We start from the raw sequence: 11,673 nt of genomic DNA, 5'->3' as shown, positions 1-11,673 counted from the left end.
TGCAGCATCTTACAGAACCATGAAATCATCATGTTTTTAATTAATGCAATATCATAGAAAATATACAACAAATATGCATATAATAAATATAATCAAATATTAAAATAAATGTAAATATATACAACAAAATATTTTATAGTTATCTAATAAAGTATATATATATATATATATATATATATATATATATATATATATATATATATAATATATAAAAATAAAATCTGCATCTAATACATAATATTTATAATTAAATATTAAAATAATATTTAACATTATAAAATATATGAATTTAGTAAAAAATACATATTTAAAGTATATAAATTGCATTTATGGAAGATAAAGGAAAACTACATTAAATAGGTAATCTAATGGTAGATGCCTATGGAAATATATATTTAATAATGGACATTTTTACAATGAAATCCATGTTCAATTTGTTTACAAAAATAGTCCAAATCTAATGCAAATTTTACGCAAATCCCACCACAACCTCAGCAGGAGCAATTAAATTCTGATTTTTAATTCTAAAGCAGAAAGTCAATAAAAGCCATGTGAAAAACAACATTGCCCTCTGCTGTTTGGATGGAGAACTGTGGTGTCTGTACCTGGCCAGATCCTTGTCTTTATTGAGATGCTGGAAGAAGGAGGGTTCACAGATCAGCTGCTCTTCCTGACACACCTGTTTGCAGGATTTCCCTGCCGGAGCGAACTTCACCTGCATAGCGCTCAGAGGAGGCCACATCACCTGACCGTGACAGAAATCCTACAGACAGAGTTTAAACAAGGGCGTACCTTAACAGATCAAGCGTGCATTCTTTACAGTTACAAACATGTCAAGTCTAATGTCATCTCGTGTGTTTTCAGCTGAGGTGGAGCAAATCACGCTCTCACGCGAACCTTGTATTTCCACTAACACTCAAAAGGTACCTGGTTCTCGATGAAAGCGTTGACCCGCTGTAACATCCCCTCACACGTGAACTCATACGGCAGATACGGCTCAATCTGAAACAAAATATAAAGAAAAACATCAGAATTGACTGAGATATAATGATAGGGACACTACTGCCCTCAGAAGTGAGCTAAATATGACCTAACCTCCAGTTCTGATCTCCTGAACAGTAAAAATAATTAACGTATAAAGTAAATTATGCTTAAAAAAAATACTACAATGTGTGTACGTACATTTGTAACCTGGCCAGGGATGGGCAAAAATACATCAAAATGTATTTTAAAATAAAATACCAAAAATACGTTCATTTTAAATGTATCAAAATTAAATACAAAATACAGCAGCCACACCATGTATCAAAATAAACTATTTTGAAAATACTACAAAATACTTTTACAAGGGAGCATGAAATTTCTTCGCAAACCTTCCATCAGTTGGCCCATTTGATCCATCCCTTCATCATTACACTGACTTTATCAAGTAAACAATGTTTGATAGCAACAGCTTTTCTTTGCCCGAGTCATGCAATAAATCTGACATATGCATCCAGTTAAAGGCACAAATATGTAGGATTTTTAGATTAAAATATTCAAAAAACACTAAAACAATGTTATATTTTTTGTTGACTTGTGTACTTACATTATCCCAAATGTTTCCAAGAAATTCTAAATCCAGAGAAATAAGCAATTTTAACCATGACACACACCGTGTCCGTTTGTCACCTATCAATGACATCATTACCCTCGATTTCCCATTTTATTTTGTCGAAAAACCATGGAAACATCAAAGACACTTTAGTACATAATATTATGAGTTTTATCAGACAGGGGAGCAACTGTTTGGATACATTCATCGACAGAAAACTCATCATGTTATATCGCTTAACACATTAAGGGCCAGATTTACTAAACGGGAAAAAATAGCGTGAGAGCACAATTCCACAAACGTGTTGATGGGAGTGGCAAGTTTTGCACATGATCTGCTGACATGCAAATTAAAGAACACAGACACAGTCAGATCATTTACATAATGACTATCTGCCAAGAGCAGTGCAAATTAGAGTTGGGTCGTAAATAAACAGAGCTGAATCCTGATGCTGATGTTCTCATCAGGTGTGGGTCAACACAGGCGCAACTTAACATGTAATCTGACAAACACATACACATACACTGTATAATATAGTTTGCCAAGCCACGATGCCCTATAGATATAGGCAAATGATATGTTTGGATAAGGTCTTACTCTGGAATTTCAAAGAAATTAATAATCCTTCTATCATGTGCTCTCTGTTCTCTGCGGTGTCTCCTCCTAACAGCAACAATTGCAACCATGTCACAAAATGGGTTCAGACATGCTTTTTAGCGCGTTAAATAATGGTGTAAATACCAGTAAATTGACTAGCGCAAACATTAGTAAATCGCATTGTGTGATTCATTTAAATACTCTCCTCCCATAAATTTTGCATCTGAAAGGGAAACTCCTAAAAATGCATATGTAATAAGGTCAGCCGCAAACACAACTCAGTCCACGCGTTTTCAGCGTTAATTTTACACTGCGTGTCTTTAGTAAATCCCAACACTAGTTTTTTGTGCGCTGGCACAAGCTGTTAGTGAATCTGGCCCTAAGTCTTTTTGTTTCAATCTCATTTTCTTGATTTGTCTTGAGTACCATGTTTTACCATGACTAATATCGATCTAGCTTACTGCAGTGTGCAACAAGTGTCTCATAGTAGCCGCTGAGCACAGAGCAGCACTATACCAACTTTCAACACACAAATGCATCTAATATGATAAGCAGCGCTGCTTTACCCTACGTGCACATGACCAAAAGAAGCGGAAGCAGCGACTGTGGCATAATAAAAGATCTGCTGCTGTCGAGCCGTGTGTCGCACTCGTCTCTCGTTAGTAATCGCTCCAGTGGGCTCGTTACTGCTCTGCTTAATGTAACGTTAATAATCTCATCCATGAACATGATTCCTGTCTGAGTCCCATCCGATTCTTTTCCACCGGCTGTAGACGTGAAGACAATACATCCCATCGTTACGTGAAATAAAGGTGTCAACGTGCTTCGCCTTTTTGAATTAGCGATCTTTAGAGGCAAACATTTACATATTGTGGCTTTAACAGATCAAATATTCATATATCCCTGTGATCTCCCAGATGAAGGTTAGTTTTAAAGTAACCAACAGTATAATGTTTGCAAATGACTCCTAATATATGTATCCTAATTTAGTTACTTGGTGTTTGGTAACAAAGGGCCTACTTTGCATCAGCAACACTGACTCAATGACAACAACTCATTTATAAGAAGACAACTGATGGCACCTGTATTCATAGCAACTAGTTTTTAACCAATTAATCATTTGATTGTTAATCATAAACATAGGGGGCTACTGCTCGGTAATGTTTTCAAGAACATTATGTAAACTGGTATACTATTTAGCCTAGGCTACCAAAATGAACACCAAAACTTAACACGAACTGTTAAAATTTATAGCAGTTCATGCTAAAAATTGATGGAAAGCTGTCAGCCTGCACGTTTCTTGACCACCTTCTTCCACATGGATCAATTTTCTGTTCTGATCGCAAGTCTCAGCAAACTATTGAGTATAGACCTCTTTGGAGCAGATGTCACAATTACGTCACTTGCAGCTGCGCGCGCATAGTGGTTGCAGAAAAATAGCGGTAGCAATTGGAGGAAAATGTGCAAAATCCACAGAATAAGAGAAAAACGTTTTGTTGTGCCTCTGGATGTTGGAATCGGAATGCAAAAAATATAGTCTTCATTTTTAAAGAAAACCATCGTTGAAAACGTCCTTTGAAGCTAAACTGAGACGTTTCACAGACTGGACTGATGACACCTGCAAGGATTAATCTACTATTAAAGCAGGAATTTGAAGTAAACAGTAAGTCTACATAATATTCACATATGCAGTTCAGAGGACATACATACATAGAAGTTACAGCATGAAATAATATTTAAACCTATAACATTTTACATAGATAACTTTTAAACATAGTCTATAAAATTTTTATTTCACAATTCTGACTTTTTTTCTTGCATTTGCGTGTTTATGACTCCCAGTTCGGCCATTATAACTCGCAATTGTGAGTTTATTTTACAATTCTGAGGGGAAAAAAGTCAGAATTGCGGGATAAATTGCAATTCAGAAAAGACAGGATAACGAGTAGGCTATATATCACAATTCTGTTTTTCTTTGTAAGAAATGTGAGATATAAACTCAGGTTTGCGAGAAATAAAAGTCAGAATTCTGAGACATAAACTCGAAATTAACTTTTTTTTATTCTTTTATTTCGTGGCTTCCATAGACTGCTACTGCTCAACTGTCATTTTCTGCAACCAGGTAGGCTCCGCCCATAAAAAAAAACGTCATCGCTGTTTGCAAACACCAAATTGGTCTATAGGCACCAATCAGAGGCCGCAATTTTATGATGTCATCATGTAGACTTCTTACAAATTACTATTTTACAGTATTTTAAAAATACAAAAATACAAAACACTAAAGTATTTTGATACAAAATACAAAGCCATTTGCATCAACCCTATCAAATACTAATTATAAAATACTATTTTGTATTTGAAATACATGTATCATAAATACTGCCCATCCCTGAACCTGGCCATACTTACAGGACAAATTTGCTGAAAAATGTCCACATAATTGACAAAAACTCCTTTAAAAAGTGTCCTCATTGAGAAAATGGCTCAAATGAAGTAAACAATATTTAAAGTAATATTTTGACACTTAAAATTCCTTATATTTATGATAAACATGATTTATAGATATTATATAATATTACTTAAAAAAATTTATATGAACATTATTTATGAATACATAATTTATTACTAAATGTAAAACAAAATCAATATATCTGTTTTATTCCTTATATTATTATTAATAATACTATTATAATACATTATATTATATTAGCTAAATATTATGTAAAAGCCTATATCAAATTTGTTTTTATATTAATATATACTTTATTATTCATCATGTAAAACAAAATATGAATATATTGATTTTTATTTTTATTTTTAAGATTATTATATTAAATATTATGTAAAATAAAAGTAAAAGAATGTACTTTCATTTCTGGGGACTAAAACATGTATTTATGTGATATTCAATGTGTACATGTAGCTAAAGCCTATATTAAATTATTGCAATATTAATACATAATTTATTATTCATAATGTAAAACAAAATAGTAATTGGACATTTTTTATATTCCTTATATTTATAATAAATATGATTATTTTTGGATTATATTATATTATATGTACAATAAAAGTAACAAAGAATGTACTTTTATTTATGAGGACTAAAACATGTATTTTATGTGATGATCAATGTGTAAATTGAGCTCAAGCCTATATTAAATGTACCCGTGATGTGATTCTCTGTCGAATGTTGGATTTTGGCAAGAATTGGTCCTAATCTGTGACCGTTTGTGCATTTTTTGACAAAGATAATCAGAAAGTGCAAGAGACTGTCCAGTGACGGTATGTGTGTGGATGTACCTTCTGACTGAGAATTGCTTTAATGGCGTTCTCCACCTCTGCAGGATCATCTATGTTCACAGTCCAGACGTGTGGCCGTCCGATGTACACCTCAGCATAGGGGTGCTGGGAGGTCAGCTGGGGTCAAAGGTCAAACGGACATCAGATTCGACCAATGGGGAACAGTAAAGACTCAGCAATATAATGATAAATGAAGAAGAATGAAGTACCTCTCTGAGCGTGGGTTTGCCCTTGAAGAAATCAGTGTTTTTGCTGCTTTTAGACGGGTCGAACCTTGGGTTCAGGAAAGCGCAGCCATTGGCTATGGCCTCCAGAGGGGCGGGGCCCTCGTAAGGAAAGGAAAGCCCGACAAAAAGCTGGAAAAGAAACAGAGAATTGCAGTCAAATGAAGTCTAGTCATTTAAACCTTATCGGTATGATAAAACATTGTTATATTATATAATAAATATCACATAAATTAAAGTATCAAATAATTCTTTGACTTCTGAGAACTGAAACATGTAATTTATGAGATGTTTAATATGTAAGTTTAATATGTAAAAAAAATCATATTAATATACAATGAAAATGATTAAAAAAATTAATAAGCTATAGAGTATATATATATATATATATATATATATATATATATATATATATATATATATATATATATATATATATATGCTTCAAATTACCAATTACTTTATTAATAAAGAGTTATTAAATTGTTATATAATTTCATCATCCCGAGCTTATAAATTACTATTATTATTATTGTAATTATATTAATATACAATTTAATTAATAACAAAAATATTTAAATATGTTGTTAAACATACTGATATAGCATTAATATTATTAGATTAATATACAGGTATTTATAAATGTAAAAAAATAAATAAATTAATATCTATCAATATCTATATATATCTATATCTATCTATATCTCTATATTTATCTATATCTATCTATCTATCTATCTATCTATCTATCTATATATATACTTCAAATTACCAATTACTTTATTAATAAAGAGTTATTCAATTGTTATATAATCACTCTTATCAATAATAATAATAATAATCATCATCCCGAGCTTATAAATTACTATTATTATTATTATTATTGTAATTATATTAATATACAATTTAATTAATAACAAAAATATTTAAATATGTTGTTAAACATACTGATATAGCATTAATATTATTAGATTAATATACAGGTATTTATAATGTAAAAAAAAAAAATTAATATCTATATCTATCTATCTATCTATCTATCTATCTATCTATCTATATATATATATATATATATATATATATATATCTATCTATATATATAGAATTTAAATGCCACAACAAAGAATTCACTTCCACTTCTGAGGACTGAAATATGATAATGAATAAGGAAATGCAGACCAAGCCTATTTTAAATTATTATTATATTATTAATATACAATTTTTTATTCATAATGTAAAAAAAAAAATTAATATATTGATATTGTCTTTACAGTATGTGTTAAATAAACAATGATTTTGAGCATGTGCAATGTGTTTCTGTTCAAACGATTTAACATTAATGTTCGTGTGAACATTAATTTTGATACTTAAATTTAACACAGATTTAAACAAAATCCATAAGCACAAGTATGAGCGATAATAATAGTGATGCTAGATTAGCAAACACCACTAACAAACACATTTACACGCTCTTGAGGATGTAAATGTGATTTTGTGGTATTTACGGTGAAATTTAAGTCTGAGCGAATCAAAGTTGCTTGGTTTTCTCATTAATAAGACCTGATTTCCATCTATAACTCTCAGCATCTCAGCATGAACAGGTCTGTTTTTAGACAGATAGATGTATTAAGTTGATTCTTGGGAGGGAATTCAGGGACTTCTGGGATACTTTAAACAAGCTCGCAGAGGGAAACATCAAACAAACGATCCATTGATGGAAACTTGACAGCTGATTCCCAGAGCCAGTGGCGGCAAAGCAAATCTGCCAGCAATAAACTCTCATTTGAAGAGCTGCATTGCAGCAACCACTGTAAAACTAATCAGAACCTCAAAACGCCAGCTCTAATAATAATAATCAACAGTGAGAACAGGTGGAATAACGTCCTCCTCAGATCTTTCTCTCAGGCCGGGTCGCTGGCTTCTCTTTGATACACAATCCCACTCTCAAGCCGCCGTACAATAGTGTTGTATTCAGCTAGATGACTTAAGCAAATGTTTCCATGTGGCGAGCAGAGGCAGTGCGGCCCATCGAGACTTTCACAATAATGTGTTTGTGGAAGTGTGTCGCTTCACCGGACAGACAATGGCTGATCTGTGCTGCGGCGGACAGATGACCACGCGCTTCAGTCGCTTGTGTTAACCAATCAAATTAACCCCTCGTGCACCGTTCACGGAATCATTTCATTTATGAATAACGTTAGTTTAACCTCATTTACTTCGTAAAAAAGAGCTTAAAAGGAGTGTAAATATACTGTTTTACTTCTAAAATTACAGTTATTCAGAATTAGCTAACAAAAATAACATTAAATATATAAAATAATAATGTATAATATGACTTTTAATCTTAATAAAACACAACAAATATTTTAATTATTTAATACAATATTTTATTTATTTGTAATATAAAATTACAAATTATATACTTTATTAATTTGTTATCAAAATGATCAAAGAAATATATAACATTATTGTTAATATTAAAAATTAATTACAAAATTTATTACGAACATTACTAATTACTTTATTATTAAAGTGGTATTAAATTGTTATCTTATCAAAATTATCAATAATAATAATAACAACATTAATAAAAAGTAAAGTTTAAAATATGAACTTTGATATTACTATTAATATGAACAAAACACTAATTAGGAGAATTACAGTTAGTCTTTAGTATTCATAATTATCTTCATTTGCAAAATTTAACATTAAATATATACTAATGTAATGTTAAATAATAATGTATGCTATTACTACTAACACGAATAAAACACTAATTCTAAAAAAGTTTTATTTAAATTACTTAAAATAATAATAACAAAATAACTAACAAAAAAGCAATAAATATATAAAATATGAAGTTTATTATATATAATATTACAATTAATATTAACAAAACTAATTATAACAAATATTTTTATAATTATTTATTTGTATTATAAATTCCTAACTAAATTGTTATTTAATCAAAATGATTGATAATAATACTAAAGTAACAATAATAATAAAAAGTTACATTAAATATACAGAATATAATAATGTATATTATTAATATTAAAACACTAATTATGAAATTACTACTATTATTTATATGTATTATAAAATACTCATTACAATTGTTATATAATCACTTTTTTATAATAACAACAATTATAATATAATATATTAACAATATAAATCATCATTGTTATTTATAATTTTGATTTATTATGATTATTATGTATAAAAAAAAGTGTAAAAGATTTATGTTTACGGTTTACGGTTTACTTCTATGGTTTACCAACAGGAGGCAGCAGAGAGGTATATAAAAAAAACATGCTCAAAGCATGCCAGAGGAAGACGGAAATTTGACTTCTTTAATGTGGTAGAAGCAGCAGTCGGCGAGGTTAGCCAACATTTGCATGTCTGATGAGCTGCCGGGTGACTTTGCTTATTTGTAAATCTGAAGACGAGTTCACTCTCCCTGTTCACTGGATGTAAATGAAGCGGCCTCGCTCTCTTTGGGACTTGATATATGAAGTAGGAACAAGAGGAAAGTTAAAATTCAAGCTCCTCAAAGTGAGGAAAAGGGCTGAGGCCAGAGGAAAAAAAGAGCTGATAGAGACTTAGAGAAACAGAAGCACAAGCACATCCTCTTCATGTCTGGCACTGGCCACAAAGTGGTGAATGTCACCATGCAAGTGAAGTGAAGCCTTCACACAAGTTTCAAGCAACAAGTGGGACGTGCTTGAGCTATACAACCTGAGCTGCAAACACAAGGTAGAAAGTCCTAATAAACAATAGTAGATGCCACATACAAATCTACCAGTCTAGTTTAGTGAAAACGTGGAGTTTGTTTGTTGTTCACATTTTCTAACCTTGGTCTCGCGCAGGAGGAATTGGAGGTCGCGTCCGCTGAGGATGCCGTGGTTCTTCACGTAACCCGGCAGGTGGACCGTACTGGTGCCGTGGACTGTGCCGTGCACTTCCATGTATGAATGAATGATGTCCAGGTATTTCTTTTTATCCTAAAACACAAATAAAGACACATACATGTGAGAAATGAGCAACATTGGTAGATAAAATGGAATTAAAATGGTCTTGTTGTGCACAGTTTAAATACACTGAAACTATTTTTCTTTTCTGCTGATGTAAGCAAGATCATGTGGGTGGGGCTAAATATTTTTGAACTTTTATATATATAAAAAAATCAATAATAATAAGAACAATAATAAAATAAACTAACATTAAAATTATCATTAACAATATATAAAATATGAAGTATAATTTAAAAAAATAAAATAATTTTTTTTTTTTTCTGCTGATGTAAGCAAGATCATGTGGGTGGGGCTAAATATTTTTGAACTTTTATATATATAAAAAAATCAATAATAATAAGAACAATAATAAAATAAACTAACATTAAAATTATCATTAACAATATATAAAATATGAAGTATAATTTAAAAAAATAAAATATATTTTTTTTAATTTTCTGCTGATGTAAGCAAGATCATGTGGGTGGGGCTAAATATTTTTGAACTTTTATATATATAAAAAAATCAATAATAATAATAAGAACAATAATAAAATAAACTAACATTAAAATTATCATTAACAATAAATAAAATATGAAGTATAATTTAAAAAAATAAAATATATTTTTTTTTATTTTCTGCTGATGTAAGCAAGACCTTGTAGGCGGGGCTAAATATTTTTAAACTCTGAATTCAATCATAGTACAGAAGTAAAATGTGTTGCGAAAATCAGTTTTAATAGTAATATTGTACAATCTTATTGGAAGCCATGAAATAAAGATTTCTGCAGGGATATTTTGCCTGCACTTCACTGATTCAGATGATCTGAATCATACTGAGTTATCCTGTCACCAGATACTGTGATTTCACAGGCTCAGCCATCGAAAAAAAAAGAGCACAGGAAGCTTAAAACACACACACGTAAAGGCGTTTTTTTTTTTTTTTCAGCTCTCAATGTGAACTTTTTTCACTTGAGCAGAAGTGCTAAAGCAGACAGGAACAGTCAAAAAGGACTCTAGGGGGAAAACCATGAGATCAAGAGGATAAAATGAAGCTTTTTCTTTACAAACGCTGAAAGAATACAAAGACGCCTACTTCCTGTCAGAGAGGGTGGAAACAGAAATACAGCCACTGGATTTGTGTGTGTGTGTTTCACAAGGTCGCAAGAACAAATGAGAGTGAAAACACTATCAACAAAATATTTATAAAACAAAATAAACCATAATCATCATTAAATAAATAAAAACCTAATATATATATATATATATATATATATATATATATATATATATATATATATATATATATATATATATATATATATATATATATATATATATATATATATATACACACACACATACATATATACATTTGAATTTAAATATTTAATACTTTCACAACAAAAATTATGTATGCGATTAATTTAGATTAATTAATCACAGAGTATGTAATTAATTAGATTCAAATTTTTAATCGATTGACAGCCCTAATATATATATATATATAGCCATTCTCGTGCGCGCGAGCTATATATATATATATATATATATATATATATATATATATATATATATATATATATATATATATATATATATATATATATATATATATATCAATGGCATACATTTAAGTAATGAATAAAACATAAATGTAGTTCCCGAATCAACGTAATAACTGAAATTATGAAAAATACATAATTAGAACCAAAAATATGAAATATTAAAAAGTATTATTTAAAAATAGATAGATTTGGGAATAAATCATTTGAATACATAAAATACTACTACTAATAATTAATTAATTAAAAAAAAAATCAATTACATGAAAAATCTGTATTTTCAAATTCTATTCTTTAGTCTCATTGTTTAGCTGGATTCATGTCTGAGTTATCAGAACACAAACTACCAAACAGATTATCAATGATCTCCTTGTT

General features: G+C 30.1%; 1 protein-coding gene across 1 annotated transcript in view; it reads right to left on the bottom strand.

Annotated features, from left to right (window-relative positions):
- Window positions 1–11,673, bottom strand: part of mgat5 (alpha-1,6-mannosylglycoprotein 6-beta-N-acetylglucosaminyltransferase) — an 81,946-nt gene that overhangs the window by 2,867 nt on the left and 67,406 nt on the right. Inside the window, exons 12-16 of the mRNA XM_048168102.1 lie at window positions 9,576–9,725; window positions 5,704–5,850; window positions 5,495–5,611; window positions 928–1,002; window positions 606–763 (exon numbers count right to left, since the gene is read on the bottom strand). Coding sequence (XP_048024059.1) covers window positions 606–763; window positions 928–1,002; window positions 5,495–5,611; window positions 5,704–5,850; window positions 9,576–9,725 — 647 coding nt within the window. The remainder of the gene's footprint in view (window positions 1–605; window positions 764–927; window positions 1,003–5,494; window positions 5,612–5,703; window positions 5,851–9,575; window positions 9,726–11,673) is intronic.

Source organism: Megalobrama amblycephala, linkage group LG2 (assembly GCF_018812025.1).
Source record: "Megalobrama amblycephala isolate DHTTF-2021 linkage group LG2, ASM1881202v1, whole genome shotgun sequence".
Lineage (NCBI taxonomy): Eukaryota > Metazoa > Chordata > Actinopteri > Cypriniformes > Xenocyprididae > Megalobrama > Megalobrama amblycephala.
Note: the sequence above shows the minus strand (reverse complement) of the source record. Positions and strands in the feature narration are given on the sequence as shown.